The 23,463-nt window shown below is 37.5% G+C and overlaps 2 protein-coding genes across 5 annotated transcripts in view; one reads left to right on the top strand and one right to left on the bottom strand.

Moving 5' to 3' along the window:
• LOC149323986 (trafficking protein particle complex subunit 13) overlaps positions 1–20,261 on the top strand; it is a 35,217-nt gene extending 14,956 nt beyond the window's left edge. Inside the window, exons 2-13 of one of the 4 annotated variants that reach the window (XM_089495074.1) lie at positions 307–375; positions 1,343–1,442; positions 2,987–3,071; positions 4,031–4,158; positions 4,324–4,396; positions 7,686–7,730; positions 9,262–9,279; positions 13,017–13,150; positions 14,845–15,043; positions 17,096–17,196; positions 18,488–18,635; positions 18,788–20,261. In XM_089495074.1, coding sequence (XP_089351200.1) covers positions 307–375; positions 1,343–1,442; positions 2,987–3,071; positions 4,031–4,158; positions 4,324–4,396; positions 7,686–7,730; positions 9,262–9,279; positions 13,017–13,150; positions 14,845–15,043; positions 17,096–17,196; positions 18,488–18,635; positions 18,788–18,892 — 1,205 coding nt within the window. In that variant the 3' untranslated portion in view covers positions 18,893–20,261. Of the gene's footprint in view, positions 1–306; positions 376–1,342; positions 1,443–2,986; positions 3,072–4,030; positions 4,159–4,323; positions 4,397–7,685; positions 7,731–9,261; positions 9,280–13,016; positions 13,151–14,844; positions 15,044–17,095; positions 17,197–18,484; positions 18,636–18,787 lie in introns of all 4 variants that reach the window. The other 3 variants (XM_089495066.1, XM_089495090.1, XM_089495081.1) reach the window with 3 other exon arrangements.
• The window catches only part of SGTB (small glutamine rich tetratricopeptide repeat co-chaperone beta), a 29,961-nt gene continuing 26,726 nt past the window's right edge, over positions 20,229–23,463 (bottom strand). The window contains exon 11 of the mRNA XM_089495099.1: positions 20,229–22,668. Within this exon, the coding sequence (XP_089351225.1) occupies positions 22,557–22,668 (112 nt within the window). The 3' untranslated portion in view covers positions 20,229–22,556. The remainder of the gene's footprint in view (positions 22,669–23,463) is intronic.

The following is a 23,463-nucleotide window of genomic DNA, read 5'->3' as shown; positions in this document are numbered from 1 at the left end:
TTTAAGGATTCTTGTAGTCCATTAACATGACTTTTCCTATATCTGGTCAGGATTACCGTGTAGTCTTATAGAGATCTTGAGTTCAGGTAAATGCAAGAGATCCCATTTTTATTTGTTATGTAATTTTTCTCCTCTGTGACAGGAAAAGAATAGTGTTTGTGCATCAGAGGTGTCTTCCCTATTTTGTCTTGGGTAGAATTCCAGAGGCAAAGTAGTGTTTGAACAGGCCTTGTGATTTATGAAATCGAATGTGTTGAACTCCTTATGATGCCCTGATGATGTTTAATGTGCTTTTTAAATTCACAGTAATGAGGTTGACCAAGCCTACTTTGTTCACCAATATCCCTGTGACCTGTGAAGAGAGAGATTTGCCAGGTAAATTATGTTTTGATGTTAGTACTTAGACGCTGTGATCCTGTTGCAGTCTAGAGACATGTAGTTTTTTTAAAAAAAAACAAGTCAGTTTTTGAAAATGAGTCCTGACCTTGAACAGAGGTATAGAGAATGTTACTGAAGAACACAAGAAATTATAACTAGTAGTTTATCAGATTCTTTTTAGATCATAACTGGAAAACTATTTTATAAAGCAGATTACTCTCCAGCCAGAGAATTTCACAGAGGGGCTTGCACAAATTAATAGAGTGTTTGCTCTTGAGCTTGCAGTGTAAAAAGACACAGCATGGACAAATGGATGGAAGGATTTTTTTAATGCCATCTTGTTCTAATAGTGGCAAGTTGTGCTAGAAATGGGGTGCTCATTTTTCAGAAACATCCCTTTTCAGGCCTCCAAGAAATAGCCTATTGCCTCACCTTCCTGAAAAGCAGCAGAGGTTGTTAGTATTTCAGAGTGGGTTTTTGTTGGAATCTCCAAGCATCTCACTCTTATTACTGTTGGTAAAGTTCAGATTATACGATCAGCACCCAGAGCTGATAGTCCTGCTACTCTTCTCCTGGGGCATTTCATTCTAATGGCCTCTGTGGTTTGAGAGAAAGGGCCAGCTTAGTTTGTAAAAGCACCAGTAAGCAGATGGTCTTTGTTCACCTGCATTCTGTAGGCTTTGGTATCTTAAATACATGTTAGATGTATTTACAATTGTAGCAGCAAATCTGGTTTTCATAGACACTGAGAAAATTGTGAACCAAATTTTTCTATTTTAATTAAGCAACATTTAATATTTCATTTTTAAAAGCACTTTTTGCTAAAGAAGACCATGTGCACATGCAAATACTGCTACAACCCAAAACTTTGTTAAGTACCTAATCTAGCTGGTACCTAATTGCTTTAAAATATTAAATCAAATAAACTATATTTGACTTGACAAACAATTTTCTGTTACTACAGGAGACCTGTTTAACCAGTTAATGAAAGATGATCCTTCCACAGTAAAAGGAGCAGAAACATTAATGCTTGGAGAAATGTTGACTTTGCCTCAGAATTTTGGGTAAGAATTTTATACCGATGTGTAGCTCTATGGAGAAAATGGTTCTATGATCTTTAGTTTTAATGTGTCTTGTTTTGTTTGTGATAAACTTAGGTTTTTTTCTCTTGATTTGTATCAGTTTTTGTTTTTGTTTGATTTGGCTTTTCCTGTCAATCCCAAATAATTTCCAGGGTACTCTCATATACTATTTTGCAGGTGTTAAATCTGGGATTGGAAGTCATACATCATGGTTTTTCAATTCAGATTAAATATTAATAGACTGAAAGGTCCTTAGATGTTTTGTCAATTAGCACTCAGGAGAAATTTGTTTTACAAAGGATCAGAACCAAAATACATTAATTTCCAGGCACTGCATTGAGTCTTGGGATGTATTTCGGTGGCTGAACTAAACATAAAGAGCTCTGCTGAGTCATACAAAAGCTCATCTTTTCCCATAGTGACAAACCAGATGTCTCTGGGTAGCCCAGAGTTGGGAAATGAGGATGATCCCTGCAACTGGTAGTCAAGAGACATACTGTCTCAAAACCTGTAGCATCACTCTAGCCATTGTTGGCCTTATCTATGCATTTATATAATCCCCCTTTTAAAAACATGCGCAGTACTGGCACATACATAAAGATATCCTGAGCTTCTCTGTTTTTGTTAATTCGGTAGTTTATTTTCTTTTGGTATATGCTTGTTCAGCCCTCTACTATGGCTAGAAGCTGTGTTTATTACTGAGACCACAAGTTAATTCTCAGTTCCAGTTTTCAAACAGTACCGAGATACTGCCTGCAATATCATTTACTGTATATACTCAAGTATAAGTCTAGAAATTTTAGTCAAAAAAGTGACCTAAAAAAATCTGAGTCAGCTTATGCATGGGTCAATGTAAGTACCGTACTTGAACTCTTATTTCAAAAAGAACCATTACCTGACGAAAAACAAGAGTATAATGTATCATGGAAGCACTAGCCCCCCTCTACTCTCTCATCCATCCACCCTTTAGTGCAGTGGTTCCCAGACTTTGATCCTCCAGTTGTTTTGATTTCAACTCCCAGAAGCCCTAGCCAACTTGGAATTCTGGGAACCTAAGTCCAAAACATCTGGAGACCAAAGTCTGGGAACCACTGCTTTAGAGTGAGCACAAACAGTCATGCCTGTCAGAATTTTGTAGGTTCTTTGGCTTTGATTTCCTTTGCTTCACCCTTTAGAACCTTTGTTATTGCCTCTAAGTTGTATCCTTGACATATCCATGGGTCATATCAAAATCCATAATTTTGACCCCCAAACCTACTTTTGACTTATACATGAGGTCGACTTATAGTTGAGTATATATGGTATGTTAGGAAACTGCCCTGTGTTTAATCTTGGGCGTCCCCTTGACTCCAAAAACAGCTGGCTATACATTAAATCAAATAAATAAATAAATGGCATATTTCAGGGCACTGTTGCAGAAATGTTTGCTATCGTTTTAAATGGACAATAGAAAATTTCAGATATATATGTATTATTAAAATCAGTAATTTTAATACACTGTCTCTCTCTTGCAACCTGTTCAACAGAAATATATTTTTAGGAGAGACATTTTCCAGCTACATTAGTGTGCACAATGACAGCCACCAAGTGGTAAAAGACATTTTGGTAAAGGTATGTTTGATTTATGTAGCAGGTTAAAGTGTATTTAAGATTACTTGTCATTTTTTCTGTCTACAAATATTTTTCAGCTAACCAACTCCAATGCAGCTTTAAATGATAAAACTAATACTTGGGATACTTTATCTGTTTGCTGGACAAAAGCTGAAAGCAGCTTCATTTTGCACTTCACTTACTTTCTAAAAGCATAGTCCATTTGGGAAGTTCTAGTGTAGGTGCATAATTGTACAAGAGAACTAAATGTTTCAGCAATGCTTGCCCAGCAGATCTTCTCACTAGACTGTGCCAAAATTTTTAATGGATACATTAGAAAAGATGTTACACAACATCAGAAAAGAACAATATTAATAATTAAATTCAGTTCCCAACCTGGATTTTGTAGTAGTAATTGCAACTGGCATCTATTTTGGATATGCCTGTTGAATCTACTACAGGTAATTCTGAATGTCTGGTTTCTGCAGTTGAGTGAATGTTAACTTAATTTCATAAGAGCTTGATTTTATAAGAATTGTAGTGGGGAGATACTGTGCCCCAACCAGTGAAATACTGGATGAGGAAAACACAAGTTTTATATAATAAGTGAGATATGTTACTAGACAATGGCCTTGATCTAGTCATTCTCTTTATGTTTTATCTGTACATTGTGATGATGGAATCCACCTTAAAATTTATCTATAAATCTTAGTGACTGCAGCTTGTGTTTATGACTTAACTATGTTGGTTTCATAGTGGGTTTTGACTGTGATTTTTATAGGTTTTTATGCCAAGCTCTTGTTATTGAATGCATCCTGCCCTAAGTCCCATGGATAAAGGGTAGGTTAAAATATTTTAATACGATTTCTTAAATTTTTTATCAGGCATGGCTGCAACACCAGTTCTTTCAAAAGGTATTTTTTAAATACAACCCCTCGTTTATTGACTTAATTTGTTCTGTTTCTGTTCTTAATTCCAAGGCTGATCTACAGACGAGTTCACAACGTTTAAATCTTTCGGCCTCTAGTGCTGCAGTGGCAGAACTCAAACAGGACTGTTGCATCGATGATGTAATTCACCATGAAGTAAAGGAAATAGGCACACATATGTGAGACACTTAATATTTTCTTCCAATCCACTTAATACTTCATTTTAGTCAACCCACTTTGTGGACATTTTACCAAATGTATTCAGAATTGCCCTCCCTATCACCTGAGAACTAATGCAAGACTGAAACATAGGTAAAACCCATTTAATAATTTCTGTCTTTCAGCTTAGTGTGTGCAGTAAGTTATACCACTCAAGCTCGTGAGAAGATGTACTTCAGAAAGTTCTTCAAATTCCAGGTATTGAAATGACAAGACTGACAACATGGGCAGTATTTGAAATATCTCCCCCCCTCCCCCCCGTCTGTCTAATGCTTGTAACTCTGCCCACAGCAAAATGGAGTAGTCTGCAAAAATCCCCATCCTCAACTTCCACCAGCTGGACCCTCTGCTATGTCTTAATCTCTGCCTTTAAATGAATAAATGAATAAATGTAGATGACCCTAACGTAAAAACCACCTTAAACACTTCAGTTTGACTCATTTTTGAGTGATCTTTCTTGTTAGGTTTTCCTGCTTTGGTCACTTCAAAGTAGTGGTGAGATGAAATACAAGAAATAATATATAACAGATTTTAGGCATTTATCCAGGTTGGCAGGTTTCTAACTAACAGCAATTCCAGCTTTATGAACTTGTTTGTCATGATCCAAAACTGCTTCTCAGTGTTCTTTTGACAGTTTTACCACCTTTCTGGAAATAGAATTCAAAATGAAAGGTAAACCTGGGTGTCTGTTAATGACAGTTTAGCCCACTGTCTGTCTGACCTCACCCAGTAGTTCACACTAAAGACCAATGACTGAAGTAGAGCAGAAATCCCTTCTCACTACCACGCCTCCAGAAAGGACTGAAGCCATCTCTAGATTCCACCACACTGAGTCATCTACAACAGGCTTCTGCAACTTTCTGCCTTTTGAACGAACATCATCATTTGTTACTATTTGTCATACTGTCTAGGGCTGATGGTAGTTTAAATCCAACATTTCTGATGAGCACTGTGTTGGGAATGCATGGCACAGAAAGATACTATGGCTGATGATTCCAGAAATTGCTTCAAGGTTTGAGAGAAAACCTTAAAATCTGTGTAGTTCAATTTAGGATTCTACATCTTGTCAGACCTTGGTGGCTTTCAAAAGGAATGACAGACCAGGATCTGGAGGGCAAACTGGAGACTTTAAACCTCTTTGCTGCAGTTTTATTCTGTTTGAACCATGTTTAAAGTATGAAACTGAAAAGCAGGGTATAGTACAATAGAAGTGGGGAAAGCTATAGAGGCCAGGGCTGTTAGTTTCACATAGAATTTGACTTAGTAAAAAAATCAGAAGAGTTTAAAGCTTTTGATGTCATATACACTAAAATGCTACTTTCAGGGTAGAAATTAAAGAATAGTGATTCCAAAGCCATGAGAGGGGCATGAGAAAGTAATGAGGTATCATTAAGGTCATTGAGAAACCCTTCTCTTTTTGATAATAATAATAATAATAATAATAATAATAATAATTTGTTTTATTTATATACCGCTATTCCAAAGATCATAGCGGTGAACAGCAAGTAAGCTAATTAGCAAGTAAGCTAATTTGCCCCCAACCGTCTGGGTACTCATTTTAGCGACCTCGGAAGGATGCAAGCCTGAGTCGAGCTTGGGCCCTTTTGCTGGTCTTGAACTCGCAACCTTGTGGTTTTGAGTGAATGGCTGCAGTACAGGCATTTAACCACTGCGCCACCAGGGCTAATGTTTTTGTGCCTTCATTAGCTATATAAGGGACACAAAATAAACATTGCAAATTTGATTTTGAGTTCCTGCATGGCTGGGGCTTGGACTGGATGGCCCTTGTGGTCTCTTTCAACTCTATGATTCTCCGATTCTGTAAGACAAACTGAAAGAAAGAAGTTGGTAGCATAAGCTGTTGTAGACTCAGGGCATGTCTATATAGGTCAAATGACCCAGTTTCCTCTTGCCCTTGCATCACTTTGTCTACATAATGCAATGCAGAAGGCCTGATTCGACTGTGGACTTTCTTCATGATGGAAGGACAGTTCCACAGTGAATTCAGGCTTATTTTTATTTTTTGCTTATTTTTTGCTCCAGATCTTCCCAGAAAAGACACTGGGTGGTTGTTCTGTCATTGCAAGTTGTTCTCTCTGAGGTTAGAGGGAACAACTGGGTGCCTTATCGATCTCAGAGAAAGCGATTTGCACCAGCAAAGCTGGAAGAGAGACACACAGTGGGATGCGCCTGTGAACAGCTACTCAGTGTTGTTGTGGAGCAGCCATATAACAAGGGGAGTTCAGGGGAATTCCAGGACCACAATACTCCGAGCTGCTCCCAGAGAATTCTGGACTGTGTAGACCTGCCCTGACTCAACTTCCTCAGATGCATAAAGTGCAAAGAAGCAGATTTTTATAAGCAGGCTGTCTGTATAAATAGCAAGAGAAATGCAAAACTTGTGCGTATGGTGACGTGGTTACAAGTTGGGGAATGAAGGCAGGAGAAAGAATGTTGCTTAAATCCAAAGTGAACGGTGAGGGGATATTATTGATATTTCCCAGGCATGAACTGCAGTGATGCAGTAAGCTGAGTTTCTGCCTGTAGTGTACCTGTTAAAGGTATAGGAACCTAGCCAGAAACATAGAACCATATTGGGGTACTCCAGTTTGACAAAGGCAATTTTAACCAGCATTACTGTTAGTGGTCACTATGTAAAATTATTCGCAGCTGGGATAATGTCAATGAAAATAATGACAATTCCTCTAAAGTTCAAATGCCATTCTAAACACCCTACTCACCAGATCCTCAAGGCACTGCACCATCTCACTGAGTTTAAGCATAGACCTACAAGGAGAATAAACTCTTAATTGCAACTTTCTTGTCCTCAAGATTCTTGTGCAAATGAAAATATATTATTCTAATTTGTTTCTTGGGTGTAATATTTGATACTTGACATGTTTGGGCTCTGTTTAATAACCTTCTGTGAAGACTTTGGGGCTACATTCTTTTAATTAGAAAGCTGCTAGTATAATTGTTTACAGCTGATCTGACACTGGCTGACTTGCTTCTAATACCAGAAGCCAGAAAAAGCAGCTTTGTCTTAGTTTTGTGAGAGGCATATGTTTACATTTCTTGATAAGAATTGATAGAAGTGAAAACTGTTTGCTCAGAGATGCAAAATTGTTTTAAGAAGACTGATGAAATGGGTGCTCTAAATACTGCCTCTTGTGTAAGAAAATATGTCTTGTGGGAAAGGCATTTGGATTCTTCCTCGTAAAATATTTTTGTGTGTAAACATAATACTGAAGTCTCACTAGCCAAAGAAGGGAAAAAGTGAATTGAGGAGGATTTAGATTTTCAATAAATTCTGATCTTCGTATATTTGAACACAAATTGCATTAGTTTCGTTCGAAGTAGTACAAACTGATTTTTTAAAGAGACTTATCAGCTAAGAGAGACAAAAGAAATTAGTACTTAGTACTGATGGAAGGGTTTGATCAATTTTGTTTCATTATTTATCCTCTTTTTTTAAAAAAAAAAATAGGTCCTCAAACCACTAGATGTAAAAACTAAATTCTACAATGCAGAGGTAAGTGCAGAACATGTAATTTTTTTGTTTAAGGTATAATATGTATTAAAGTTATTAAGAATCACTATTTTATTCCTAAGGCAAAGCATTTTTAAATTTCTCCTTTTTACATTTATTAGATTTTGTTTTTCTATTAAAATTTCTTGCCAGTTGTTGGCAGTTTGAACACTGAATTTTTTATAGGCAGACATGGAGAGCTAAGGAGAGGCACTACTTGAAAGCTTGAAAAGTTGTTGTAAAATTAGATGAAACAGGCAATATATTTAAATATATTTTCAAAGCAAGTTAACATGACTTAATGCACTGTGTTACAAGTGAGAAAGATCTTATAAAATGCTGACAAGGGAATGTTGATTCTGGCTTTAAATTTCTGTATGCCAGTATATAAGGCATTGCAAACTGAGGTGGGGTGGGGGTTCTTGACCTTTTTTCTGGTTGAGTATGAGGGAAATAGGTAAGTAAAATATGTGTATTTTGCTCCCTTGTTAATTTGAATCTCTTCATTTGTCATTACCATCATCATTTGGGAACGGTGTGGCTATATATACTGTATATAGGTACAGGTTTTTTTAAGTGTTGCTGCATTATCTGTTGAATCAAGTCATCCAATGTATCTGTTCAGCATTTACTCTAAAAGGCTGAGATGTTTTCAGCAGTGAAATAAGGATTACTTCTAAATCAGTCTGTTTAAATAGGCAAAATGGGTCTAGAGCAGGATTTCTGTTTGTTCCAATCAGCTAAGTAACTGCTATGCAGCAGGTATAGGCTTTTCATTGCTGTATCTAGATTCTGGGAAAGCTGCACCTTTTGAATCATAGCCAAAAAACCACTGTCAACAAACAAAAAGTGCAATACAATACTTGGGGCACTCCACTATTGAGGAATAAATTTTAAAAGCTGGCTGGACTATATTTAATGGCACTGTGCTGAATAAATACAAGCAGCCCTACATACATAGACTGTTGAGATAATGAAGGTAGCAAATTAGGTTTTATTGAACATCCTGGTAGGAAGGTTTATTTGGTAAAAGTCCATTTCCAGTGGTGCTTAGCACATTCTTTCCATTTGTGGTTGCAGACTGGTATTAAAGGAATGGACAAGGACTATCCCCCATAGTTTAGATTTTCTACAATAAGAAAGTTACATGAAAGACTGAATTCTAAAATGTGGGATTCTTAATTTATTACCTGTATGGAGCTCCTTAGCCTAATAGTACAGTAATTGTTCTGTGAGCATGTACAGATTTACCAATGTTTTCACTGTCTAGTATCTGTGTTTCTGTTCAACATAATTGCTTTCCTCATTTATATCATTTGCTGACACAAGTCTTATTTAGAAATAAGATTTCTTATTATTGGTCCTTTTTATTTTTATTGCCAGTCCACATTCTTCTCTTACTAATGCTGTCTTGTTTAGAATATGCAAAAAAATGCAAAAAGATGCATTTTATTTGAAACTTAGTTGTCCTCCTTTTTTCTTTAACATTTAACCCTAATTTCTCTAATGTTTTTCTTTTTTATTTTCCCATTAGAGTGACCTCAGTTCTGTGGTAATTTTATTTATTATTTATAAATATATATGTATGCTTGTCTTCTGTTTGTCTTTCTGCCTGTTACTAACTTTATTTTGAAAACATAATGGAAAAGCAATGTTTATTGTTATCTACACAAATATATTTGATTCTGCTCCTTCTCTTCCTCCTCAGATTAAGATAATAACAACCAAACCTTGGCAGGGGAACAAACTATTCTTGAACTGTATTAGCTCTCTCCTTGCTATCCACTGTTTAACAATATTTAGTACTTCAGCCACCAGTGCTGAACAAATATTTCATAAGAGTACTGTGACAACTATAGCAATTCCTTTTCTCTGAATATCACAGAGTACCACGCGATGTTTCCCATGGATAGGCTTCTTCATGTTGCCATTCTGTGGGAGTATATGACTCACTTTCCTGAGAATTTCTGCTTCCGTTATAAAAAGGCAAAACAAAAATAGGTTTTAGACCTTACAGTGGTGTACAAATGTGTGGATAATGCCTACAGAAATCTCAGGAGTCAGTCATGGTCTGGGTAACATTTTGAGTACTTGACAGTAGGGTTCCATGATCCTGCATATATCCTGGTCCTATTGCACAATTAAACAAGGTGAATGAATTATGCATTTCTAAAAATGGGAGAAGAAATCATGAAATTGGAAGTGGTCTATTGGATGAGGCAGTGTCGTTCCACATATGGAAAATACCTTTTACTCATAAAAGGCTATCTTGTTGTACCCCAAAATATTATAACATCTATTGCACCTTTAGAAGCTTGAATATATCTGTATTTATTTTTTGTCAGATAGAATATACTGCCAAAAGATAGAAGTCAAGATCTTGCACATCATTTTACATTATGTCTGCTAGCTTCTACTTACAATTCTTTGTATCTAGCCCAGAATGCAAAATTCCTTAATTTACATAACTTACACCCTTCGCAATATTTTGATTGTGTGAATATGGGAATCTTTTTTTGTTAGATGGGTGGAGTTGGTAGCATGAAATACACCCCAGTTTGCATGTAGATTTGTTTCATGTTGTCATGGCTTGATTTCTGTTACCTGTTTGTATCATGAAGACACTGGATGGTAGGAGAGAGCCAAATACTTCCTGCATTTTCTTGTGCATGCTCATTAAAACTCTGCTTCTGAACTCTTGAATGCATGTGACAGTGATTCTAATGGTGAAATTCCAGTGTGATTTTAACTCAAACTGTGTGTGGCACAATAATCTAGCAAATCTGCCATGAAGCACTCCAACCTAATCCTGTTATCATCGTAAACTACCTTGCTTTTTCATTATGCTGTTTGTTTTTATTTTATTTTCTGACCTTAGCTATTGCTATTTTTTCCTAATGGTGGCAGTTTAAAAATGTAATGATGGGAGATTTGGAAAACATAGATATAAGCAATGGATTTACAGGATATTCTTCCATAACACTACAAAATTTTCAATCCCTGGTGTTGGAAAACATAACAGCAATTTAGGATTCTTTGATGTTTATAGCAAGATATCCAAATGTCACTGAACTTCCACTTCTGTTTAGAATAACCACAGTTTATCATATCATACTAACTCCAGTTAATCTTAATTATAGTTAGTGGAAACAAGCCACAAACAGTGGTTTGAGGTTGGCTTGTTTCCAGTAGCAATGATCAAGAGTAATTTAATTCTTTATGCATGGCGACAACATGACATGCTGTGGTTTATCTAAAATAGAAGTAGAAACCTTTGAAGCTTCCTTGCAATTGTAGAAGGTAAGAAAGAGGATTGTGTGAGCCAAAGTCTCATTGTACATTGTTCTCATAACAATGAACTGTGGCTTAATATTGATGTCAGAACCAGTCCTGCATCTTCTTTTCTAAATATAAAATCTGAGAGGCTGAAATTTATTTTAGTTTATTACTGCTATTCAACAAGCAGTTCCAAATTAACGTTTTTTTAGTTTTCTTCTGAGAAAGGTAGACAGAGGAGCTATCATTTTCTCAGCAGTAAGCATCCTGTTTGCGGGCGGACCTTTCCTTTCCATAGGAACTCTTCATGCTTCTTACAAGATGTGATGTGAGAGTTTTCCCCTTTATTCCTACCATGCTGGCATCTCTTTGATCATCAGCAGGTTTTGATTCCAGCTTTGAATTGCTGGATGCTTTTGCTGGCAAAAACATTAGAATAATGCATCTCTGCTACAAAAATCACATGGTGATATCCCTAATTAAGGGACATCATGCAGTTTACACTGCTGTTGTTCAAATCATGAGATAATGTGATTTTTAAAAGTACTGATGACCATCACTTGGTGATTTATAGCCATCGAAAGGCTCAAGCAAGAGTCATTTTCATCACTTCTTTTTAGTTAAAGCATGCTAATCATTAATATTTCTGCCCATTCTCCTTAACATTGTATTTTGTTCTTGGTACAATTTTAATTCCCCAGAGTATGAAATTAAGGGGGGAAACAGATGGTCCTGAAGAGGCAGCTTGAAGCTACCCCTTCCGAAGACGGATTGGCAAACACGCCACAGTCCCAATCCACTTTGAAGCCAGCCAAAGAAAAAGGAGCGGCAAATATCTACTCCTTTTTCAGCTGGCAAAAAGCTGTTTTTTCCTGCCCCACCATGGATTGAACCTGGTTATAACTCACTCTGGTGGCGTGTGGCATATAAATGCCATGCTGCCGGGGCGTCTTGAAGCCGCTCGTGTGTGGGTGGCTGCCTGGCTCCAAGGCGGCTTCAGGGCATCATCAGAGCATGCGGCGTGTAAACACCGCACTCTGATGACACCCTGACGGCACCTTTTATGGGCCATCTGTTCCAGCACAAAGAAATACAGGGGGAAAAAATAAGCATATTGCCAAGAAACTTCTGTATTCTCTCAGTGAAGGGGATGACTATTTTTGGGCTGCAATCCTGTGCGCTCAGTGAGATTTGCTTTTGAGTAGACATATGAAGGATTACTTTGTGCATCGTGGCCAGAGGCCCAGGCTATTGTTCAATCTTTTTTCTAACAATTGGAATTTCCATCATTCACTCTTTAAGATATAGAACCAACTTTCTGAAAGGTTAGGCCATTCCTAATTTAGAGCCTACTTGCAATGAATTCTTTAACTCATTCCTGAATGTTCATTGCTAGATGTCTTGTTGAGGACATGGAAGAATTAAGCTCCATGCATAATACCTTTTGGAGGAGAAAATAGATAAATTATTTTGAAAAAAACAAACACCGATGTAGCATGTAGGTGGTCCTGACCAGTGTTCATAGCATGCATCTGAGCCCCTGTGACAGTTGACATGTGTGGTGTTTTAAAAACAAAACCCCTCCCTGTTAATGACCATTTGTCTTCTTTGTATGTAGCCTGATGCATCATTCATCTAGCATGGCATGTCTATATTGTGTCTTGCACATTTCTGAAACATTATTTACTTTTCATATCAAAATCTGAGTTGATATGTACCCTTGGAGTTCAATTTGCAAGTCCTATTAGGCCACAGAGACTTTACCTTAAAATAGGAAAGCGTTCCAAAATTATCCCACATCCATTGTTCAGCACTTCCAGTTGACTAATATATTTGCTTCTATTGCTCTCTGTTGGGATCAAGATTTTCTCACATTTAATGACTGTTATTTTGATTTTTCAGGCATGAAACTAACTACATTTGTGGTTTTAATGTTTTTCAAACATTTAAAATGTTGTGAGCACCCATCATTTCAGACTACTTTTTACTTAGGCATTTTCTCTGCTTTTCCAGACTGATGAAGTCTTTTTGGAAGCTCAAATTCAAAATATCACAACCTCTCCAATGTTTATGGAGAAGGTGTCTTTGGAACCTTCTATTATGTATAATGTACTTGAATTAAACACAGTGAGCCAAAGTGGGGACAGGTAAGACTCTTTATTTGTATGTCCAAACTATTCTGTCTACAATCTACCAGCGTGGTGCTGTTGTATCTACATATATACAAAATGGATGGTACTGTTCTTGCATGTAGTTTCTCTGGATGATGGGCCCTGAATGTAGTTCTTTGTCAAATCACCCATCCTGGCATCTGGATTAGATTGCTCACAGTGACTGAATTTCTGTTGGCACTGTAACATATAGAACTGGTTGCATACAACAACATGATGCCTTTTGTGTGTGTGCATAGGGTAGTGATTTAATTACATGCACTAAATGCTTGCATCTGTGTAGCATTGGCAGGGGCCCAATATATTGACCAACGTAGAAAGAGTGCTTCTGTGTAAATAAGCTTCCTTCTTGTGTCAATGCAAACAGCAGCTTGAGACACATCCCTCTACAAGAGGGGCGGGAGTTATGGAGCCATCCAGATGCTGCTAGAGTACAGCTCCTAGCATTCCTCATCAGTTGTTGTGGTAGAGTTCCTTGAACTTGCATCTCAACAACATCTACATGACCACATGATTTCCATCCCTGCTGCATGAGAATGTACTTTTCTCTCTAATTGACACTCACTGCAGAGAGTAAAAACCCAGAAATGGCTTGATGACAGTGTATGTTCTTTGGTTCAGTTTGTGTCTTCAGTGTGGTGTTAACTTTAATATCCATACTCTTCTTTGGTTTTCCTAATCTAGAAATGATTTGTTCTTTGGAGTTTTGTCCTGTGTTAGGACAAGCATGAGCAACCCATGGGCCTTCTGTGACCTTCAGAGGCCATGATGCAGATTAGCACTGGTACCTTGGTTCATTTAATTGCTCCTGTAACCAATGGTACAGAATACGAGTCATTCCTCAGCATGCAGTTTTTCAGGAGAACCGAGTATCTGTCAGTTTACCAAAGTGCTGTTTGGTGGGCAGATGTTTTCCTACTGAGAAACAGGGTTTGTTGAGATGTTGATCCTTCCCATGTCCTGTTTTCCAGCAGAACATAGGGGATGGGACAACACTCCCACTTTTTTTCCTGCCACGAGTAGCAATGGAGAAGAAGTTGTTTCAGTGGCTGTTACAAGGAGAAAGGAGGCTTTCACTTCAAGCCCCTCTGTAGTGCCACTAGATTTCAGTAGGCAGGGAAGGTTTAAATCTACCCACCCCTGAGCACTTAGATGAAGGGGGAAGGACAGCTGTTTCTGTGTCTCTGTGTGTTGGTAAAAGCTTAGACCCTACGTGCAGCCCAATATGGGATGCATCCCGTGGTGCTATACATGATGTCCACCTATCTTAGAATCTGAGGAAATCCTCTTTGTAGTTACATTTTCAAGCTATATATTTATACCATAGCAGTTTCTTTTAAAGAGCTTCTTCAGTGCTGATATTTATCAAAGAGCTTCTCTAGAAAGTAATCTAGGGTATTATAACAGAAATAAAATTTATAATAAATATAAATATACATTTAGAAAAACAGGCTTTCAAAGACCATATTTAATACTTGCTATCTAGTGAAAATTTGCTAACAAAATTTTTAGATAATTCCTTTCTGCTGGTTCTCACCCTGTTTAGATCTTATTCACTTTTGACATGGAAACAGAATGTATCACAGCAAAATAAATCTGAAGTGCACTGGCTTTTGTAGCCCCAAACTCCAAATTTGAAAAATAATCTAAGTGAAGCATTTTTTTCCTAGTGTCTCAACATTTGGCACAAGAACATATTTACAACCCATGGACACACGGCAGTATTTATATTGTCTCAAACCTAAGCAGGAGTTTGCAGAGAAAGCTGGAGTTATTAAAGGAGTAACTGTTATTGGGAAGCTTGACATAGTATGGAAGACAAATTTGGGAGAAAAGGGAAGGTTACAGACAAGTCAACTGCAAAGAATGGTAAGTCTGTTTTAGAATATTCTCTTTAAAGAAAATAACTTAAAATGAACTGAAATACTATTAACACAAGTATAGTTTCTCCATCCCTATATCTTGTAGAAGGTTGAAGGTTGTTTACTTTATATCTGTTGATCTGAATCTGTTTAGATTATCTAGGAGTTGCCATGTTAATCACCCAAGCTCCCAAGGTTGCAAAACCTAGTTCTACCCAATAGTCAGAACAACATTGGTATTCCTCTTAAGTATTCTTAAGCTTTGATCTATCAGGAAATTAACAGGAGAATAAGTTGCATTTTAGTAACACAGCCCAGATAAATACACTGTCCTCAAGGCATAGTTTACATAGACCTTAAATCAACCTAGGCACAAGTTTACACCTCAATTAGAATTTAATAGCAAAGTGTTACACCCACTCTCCTAGTGTGTTTATTTAACCTCATCTGTACACCAGCATTTGGTTGAGTATTAAATAACAGGCTTCATCAAGATAGGAATATCTTACCACATGTAGAAACAATAGAATAATATTAGAATCACAGAGTTGGAAGATAAAGGTGCCATCTGTTTTAGTCCCCTGCAGAACAGTAATACACAACTAAAGCAATCCTGAAAGATGTGTGTCCAATCACTACTTAAAGACCTCCAAAGAAGTAGAGTCCATCACCCATGAGACAGTTTATTCCACTGCAGAACAGCTCTTACAGTCAAGAAGTTCTTCCTAAGTTTTAGATGGAATAGGAGTTTGGGTTATCAGCAACTGCTTGGCAGCTGCAGCCAGAAACACACCAGTTTACCAGACGCAAAATCTGGTGCTTTTCTGCTCAAAGGGCTTCTGTTTTATACCCCCTTCAGTCACCTTTTAGTCAGCTGGAAAATCTACCCTCCTCCCATGCTCTCTCATCCATTTAAAAGTGGGATCTGATGTAAGGTAGGCATCATTACTATTCTGCCCATTCCATCAAGGATACATGCTGAGGTTTCTTTCTGTTCCCAAACTGTTAGTGTCTCCTTTTCTTGTGTATAGATGTGAAGGTGTTTTGCTGGCCAGTAACCTTATGCTGTTATAATTGTTATTATTATAAGCTGGTTATTACCTTCATCTTATCTTTGTTTATACTTATGCTGGTGCCTACACAGATCAAGCATGTGTTTGTTTTCATCATACTTATTATTGCTAACTTTGACTTATAGCAACCCTATGAATGAGAGACCTCCAGGTTGCCCTATTATCAACAGCCCTGCTCAGGTCTTGCTGACTCAGGGATGTAGCTTTCTTAATTGAGTCTATCCATCTGTGGTCTTCTTCCTTTCCTACTGCCTTCTACGTTACCAAGCATTATTGTCTTTTTTAGTGAGGCATGTCTTCTCACGATATGGCCAAAGTACAACAGCTTCAGTTTAGTCATCTTGGTTTCTAGGAGGAGTTCAGGACCCATTTATTTGTCTTTTTAGCAGATCATGGTATCTGCAGAATTCTTCTCCAGCACATTTCAAATGAGTTGATTTTCTTCCTACTATACAGCTCTACAGCTCCAAAAGCTAACATGAGACAAACAGAAATTTTAAAAGGAGCCTAGCCCATTAGCCTATGAACAGAAGAAAATGAGTGTTTCCCTGCTGACATAATATACTCTGAATCTGGCACACATTTGCTACATATCATTTTGAAAGCTTGTAAGAAATGTGGATTTATGTAGTTGTCTTAAAAGCGTAATCCATGAGCAGCATGTGATTCTATTGAAATAATCAGGAGTTGTGCAAGTGAACAGTAAAGAGCAGGGTTTTTTTTAACAAAAATAAACTATGCACATACAACAAGGCTAATGACTGAAGAGCCCTATAATGACCATCTAGAATTGTGTTCCCTCTTTCTGAATCATTAAAACAATATATTTATAGTTGCCCCATTTGTAAAAACCAAATGAGGACTCCAAGTATTTCAAAATAAATATGAAGTTCATGCTTGTTACATTTGATTTGAGAATTTCACCTGACAATCCTACCATGTTACCAAGTATTATAATTTATGGTAAACTTCTAATATCTTCTCAGGCTCCCGGTTATGGTGATGTGAGGCTTTCATTGGAGACCATACCAGATACAGTAAACCTGGAAGAACCTTTTGATATTACATGTAAAATAACAAACTGCAGGTAATGAAATTACTCTTTCCCCTCTTTTTGGCTTTTACAGTGGGATTGTATCTGACTTATTATTTCAGGTTAAGGTGCAAGAATTTTGTAGAGATTACATACCCCAAAGGTTTCACTCAATAAACTTCTTGGATGCATAGCAATAGCAAGTACATTTCTATACCGCTTATCAGTGCACTTAAAAACTCCCTAAGTGGTTTACAATATGTAAGCTAATTGCCCCCAACAAGCTGGGAACTCATTTTAGCGACCTATGGAAGGATGCAAGCCTGTGCCCCTGGTTGGTATTGCACTCACAACCTTATGGTTTGTGAGTGAGTGGCTGCAGTACAGGCATTTAACTACTGCGCCACCAGGGCTCCTGCATTAAAATATTGTACAGATCCACATTTTTATTACAGTATTACCATGCACTGCAGAGGGAAATATCTAGCATTTTTAAAAGTGCTTTATTTGTTCAGCTGTATTGTAGAAATGTTCAAAAGAATAATTTGTGAATACACATAGCCTCTTAATGCATATTTTGCACTGGTTAAAAACAATGGCTGATATCCCACATGGGAAATTAAAATTCATATTAAAACCCAGGCAACTGCACCTACTGCAGTACAAGCAAGCAGGATGCTGAAGGATGACACATCCGGTCTCCTGCTGCTGCTCGGCTGCAGTGGTGAGCAAGTCACTGAACTTCTTTGGCCAGTATGCCTGTATGGCTTTCAAGGTGGCTTTTAAGGGGCATTCATAATTGTAGTAATGGTTCCACAATAGTAAATGTGAGTACAAAAATTTAAGAGATTGTACATGTAGTCTACATCATAAATACTGCAAAGGATGTCAACCAATGTCTTGATACAAGAAAAATTAAATCGTTAAAAAAAACGTTCTGCCGAGTTGCACTAATTATTCAGAAAGGCACAGAGTTGTAAGGATTAAAATGCTTTTTTTGATGATCACTGTCCAGAGTTACTTGAAAAATAGATGGCATAGGCCCAAAATACACTGCAGAAATAATCCAGTTTGAGACTGCTTTAACTGCCCTGGATCAATGCGAGGGAATTCTGGGAACTGTAGTTTTGTGGGGCATTTAGCCTTCTCTGTCACAGAGCTCTGGTGCACAGTAAACTACAATTGTCAGGATCTCCTGGCACTGAGCCAGGGTATTTAAAATGATCTCAGACTGGATTATTTCTGCAGTGTGTTTTGGATGATAGAGAAGTAGAGAATCTGGTGTGAACCAGGCTTAACAAAAATAGAGATCTATGTTAATTATTTGTTGTTTTTCATCCAGCAGTGAAAGGACCATGGACCTGGTTTTGGAAATGTGCAACACTAGTTCCATTCACTGGTGTGGTGTGTCTGGCAGGCAGCTGGGCAAACTGCACCCCACATCATCCCTCCACTTGACACTTACACTGCTGTCCTCAGTACAGGGACTACAGGTAAAATCCCCCTCCTTAATATGTACATAATATACATAATTAAATATGTGGCTTTTATTTTAATATGTGGTTTTTATTTTAATTTGGATGCATACTCTGTCTCAGGCTAGCTTCAAATCTGTGTTGATCCTTTTCTTCTTTTTCCATTTCAGAGTGTCTCTGGTTTGAGATTGACAGACACCTTTTTGAAGAGAACATATGAGTACGATGATATTGCACAAGTCTGTGTGGTTTCTTCAAAAATAAAAGAAAACTGAGAAAAACTCTTTAATATTTCCTGCCAGGATTTTTGGACCAACTGTTTGATAACAGTGTAATGAATATGCCCAGTTGCCTCCATCTATCAGGGAGGGGGAAGGGATGCTTCTTTATTTAACTGAAGCTCTTGAATTCAATCTGTCATCTTTCAGAATGTTCTAAAACAATTACAAAGAGTCTAACACATGTATTTTAATCTATTTGGAAATAAAGTCTTTAGTCCAATTAGACAGCTGTTTAAAGTATACTGTGTTTCTATGCTGCTCATGTTATGATATTGGCAATATGACTTGTGCTTTGATAAAATCTGAAATCTGTTCTATACAGTAGAAATGTGCAAATCAGTTCATATAACCTGATGTTGGTTGGAAAAGCAGTACGTAATTTGACACCCATTAAATACCCACTCCTATGCCCTCTATTTTAAAACTAGATTCTATACACATAGGAATACAAAGATCTGAATTTATTAGTCAACCCTCACCGGAAGAGACCTATTGAATGAATGGTGAGTCAGCATGTGGGGTAACTCTCACGGATTCAGTGCGTCTGATCTATTTGGGATTAATCAAAGGATTCAGGCCAAAGTCTGTATTGTATATATTAACTTTGTGGTTAGTAAATTGGGGATCTAATATGTGCATATGTGCATAAGGTGAGAACCAGCATGATGTAGTGGTTTGAGTGTTGGATTAGGACACTGGGAGACCATAGTTCAAATTCTTGTTCGGCCATAGAAACCCACTGGGTGATTTTGACGAAGTAACATTTTCTCAGCCTCAGATGAAGACAAAGGCTACCCACTTCTGAATGAATTCTGCCATGAAAACCTCATGATAAGTTTGTCATGAGTCAGAAATAATTGAAAGGCACACAACAAACAAAATCAGAGAGACAGGTGACTCTGGAGGAGCTGGCAAGTGGCACCATTCAACATGTAATCTAGCAAAAGACCTGTCTAGTCCAGCATCCTGTTCCCTGCAGTAATCAGGTATCTAAGCCATGATGGTGTACTGGCATCTGAAAATGGAGTGGAGCAGGAAATTAAAATAATTTTTTGAAATTCATTTTTTTGACCAGTCATACTGAAATCAGCAATGTATGATTACGCAAAGATTCTACTGCAAGTCTGTTTGTTACACAGCATTTTGGACAAAGATTATTTCTGTCATCACAAAGATATCAACCTATAGTGCAAATGTTTTTCTGTTAGATGTTAGCTTCCAATATTCCCCTGGCCTTAGAGTGACTCAGTAGTTTAGTCACTATCTTTGTGAAATAAAGAATGAGAGGAAAACACTACAGACAAATTTTTGGAAAACGGTAAAATATGTGTTGTGTTTTTTAAAATTCCTTTTATTAAAGTTATTCCAAACACCACAATATTGATCCATTAATTATCTATGAAATACTGAGAATGAAAGAATGGAGAATGAATAGTTACTACCTAAAGTGTTGCTTTCTGAAACGTACATTGGTTGGGAAACACTCTGTCTGACCTTACAGAGTAAAAGTGCTAGTGCTTTGTCATAATTCTGCCCAATTTTTTAAATTTTAAAGACATTTTACCTGGGTGCTTAAACAGGGCTTCTGAATAGATACTCAGTAACCTGATTGTAGGCAGTAGCCATGAAAGAGATAGCATCTCCGTTCCTAGTATCCAAGCAGCTGCAGTGACCCAGTGGCAGTATTTAAATGAGCCAGCTATTTCTATCTTATCACCATAGGAACTAGTGTAAACTACTGCCATTTATAATGCATTTAAAAGTCTATTATCTGGGTTCTGTTAGTGATCTGAATAGTTTGCATTTTGACATCTAGGCTGCACATGTATTCTGAACTTAATTATTCTCATTCCATTTTCTCAGAAGCTCCTGCTTCTGCATTACAGGCTTGATATACTGGATAACATAGGCCCCAATGGTACTTACAGTCATGGGACATGAAAGTTTATTGGAGACAGGGGGAGTACATTTTGGAAAGGACACATAAGTGGGAACAAATATACTTAGAGTAAGTATCTATCCAACTGTGAGGTATTTTTTTAGCAAGTAGTTGGCTTAAATTTAACAGCATTGCAGCAGGCATTTGGGTCCCCCCCCCCCCAGTTTCCCCAACATTCTACAATATCCTTCTATGAACTAGTGTCTCAATAGACCCTCAAAACACTTTCTGAATTAAACTGTCACACTGAATGGATGACCACATGCTGAAATATATAAGCAAATTCTATTCATATAATACTTGGGGGGGAAAAAACAGAACGAGGTGTATACAGCAAAGAAGGAATGACATAAACACAATAGAAGGGATCCAGAACAGAAACGCTGTTCAAAAGCAGTAACAAAATACTGACATCATCCAAGATACATTATAGAATTTCTTCAGCATCATCATAAACATACCAAATTTCATCTGTCTCAAATATTCTTAAAACAGTTTCTAATATGCAATTGTTATGGATAGTGTAAGCAGGCAGATAACTATTAATATAATAATTCAATGAGTTTAAAACTCCTGTCTTAATATAAAACACGGTGCCATTACAAAGTAAATATCTTAAGAGCTGTGCCTGTCCCATTCTGTAGTCTACACAGTTTTCCTGTCTGAACTCTTGTACAACTCTAGCCCTTCAAAATTCATCCTGCCCCCTATCCATTTGGTAAACTAATCTGAGGTTCCATTGTTCAATCAACAAGTCTTAAAATATGGCTTTCATAACTTCTTTTCCACATCCCCTCTCAATACATTCATCACAACACAGACGCATTGCTGTACCAGTCCATTTGTAAAATAACAATAAAAATTGAGGTTATGCATCCTCCTTGCCAGCTGGACCAAGCAGCCTTTATATGAGTGTGTCTGAAGGTTGAATAGCATCTTTTAAAACAACATGTACCATACTTATCAACCAACAAAACAACTCGGCAATGTCTGCCTAGTTCATATACCCATAAACCCTGCGCTGATTTCATGTTCCTGCTCCTAAGGCCAGACCCTTTCCTTTCTCTCTGAACCTGCTTGCTCACTTATCTTTTTTGTCTTCTGCCACATGACCTCAGCCTGAAACAGCTCCACTAATCAGATCCATTATTCTATTCCTTCCTTTCAACAATTCCAGTAAAGTAGCTTTGGATCTTTAGTCGATAGATTTATTGCCAATTAGACATGCAAAACAGTTTGCACCTCCCACAGTCTTGTATGGGAGGAGCCCAACTTCCAGCTTGAGAGAGAGAGTCTGCCTTACAGAATATATGTTGTATACAATTTTTATATAGGATTGCATGGTCTATCAAGTGTTATTTCACCACTCCACTGCCACCATACTGGGTCATATAAGTGCAGTGTGTTGGTGCAAAAACTCAATTCTCAAAGAGAATGAAAAATTGCACACTGTTGGCTCATTGATATGAAAATGGTCCTGTTTACACAGAGATTTTAATAAGTCAACAGTTCTCTATAGTCCAATTACAAAGGCATCAATATACATACATGATATGTTCAGATCTGTGTGCAATGAATCTGTTTTCAACAGACAAGAAGGACTACACACAAAAGATTTCCCGCCTCATGTCTGAGAAGAATTACAATGGTGATATTTGCTACTAGCTACAGTATGCCTTTTGGAATTTGCAAACAGCACTCTGATGCATGCCTCTCTAATCAGGAATGCTCTTCAGTGCTGCCACTGAAAGATCTGCTTCGGACATGGTTCCGCAGTTGCTCTATGAGCTCTGGATTTTGCTGCTGGATCTGCTGTGCAAACTGCTGTCCCCTGTGAGGAACATTAAAAAAATCAGTAAGTGGGGCAAAGACTTTGTGGAAGATTACAAACACAGGAAGACAAAGCTGATTGTTCACTGTACAACTGGGGAAAATGAGAATACCACTCAAACACTGGTGATGACAGTAAAGCTTGGCAAAATTACGTTTTTGGACTACAACTAAAATCTCCCAGCCAAGTTGGCTTGGGGATTCTGGGAATTATAATTCAAAAAGTTAATCTGTCAAGCACTGGATGTTAGATGTTACATTTCCCCTAAGAAAAACAACAATTAGAAAGCTCTTTTTCACTGTCCAGGAAAGCTGAAACACTGAGAAGACACTGAAGCTGAATACCTGTATAAGGCCAGAATTAGCAATCAGTTAAAAAAAAAAATAGAACAGCTGCATGATTTATCTTTATCCCCCAAGTAATTTGGAAAATATCTCTGTCTGTCAAAGGAAATTATTCTTCTAATAATGGGGCAAAGGGCAATGAATGCTCCATTTTCTACCACACCCTTGGATCTCCACAGGTAGCACCTGGCCATTTAAAAAACAAACAAACAAACAAAAACAAACAGGGGCAATGGCTTCCTGGCTCACTACACACATTTCAACACTCTCTGACCCCATCCTCATGGGGGAATCCTACACTCATCCATCCTCCCCACCTACAGGCTAGTTTCCAAGACCAAACTGGTTTTGCCACCTCATTTTCATGCAAAATGGCTATGTCTTTGTCCACAAACGGCCATAGTTAAAACTGGACTTGCTATTTCATTTCCATACACAAAGGATTTTGAAT

This window comes from Sceloporus occidentalis, unplaced genomic scaffold (assembly GCF_023333645.1).
Source record: "Sceloporus occidentalis isolate IW3139 unplaced genomic scaffold, rSceOcc1.0.p SCAF_1, whole genome shotgun sequence".
NCBI classification, from domain to species: Eukaryota; Metazoa; Chordata; class Lepidosauria; order Squamata; family Phrynosomatidae; genus Sceloporus; species Sceloporus occidentalis.
This window is presented reverse-complemented; position numbering and strand designations above follow the sequence as displayed.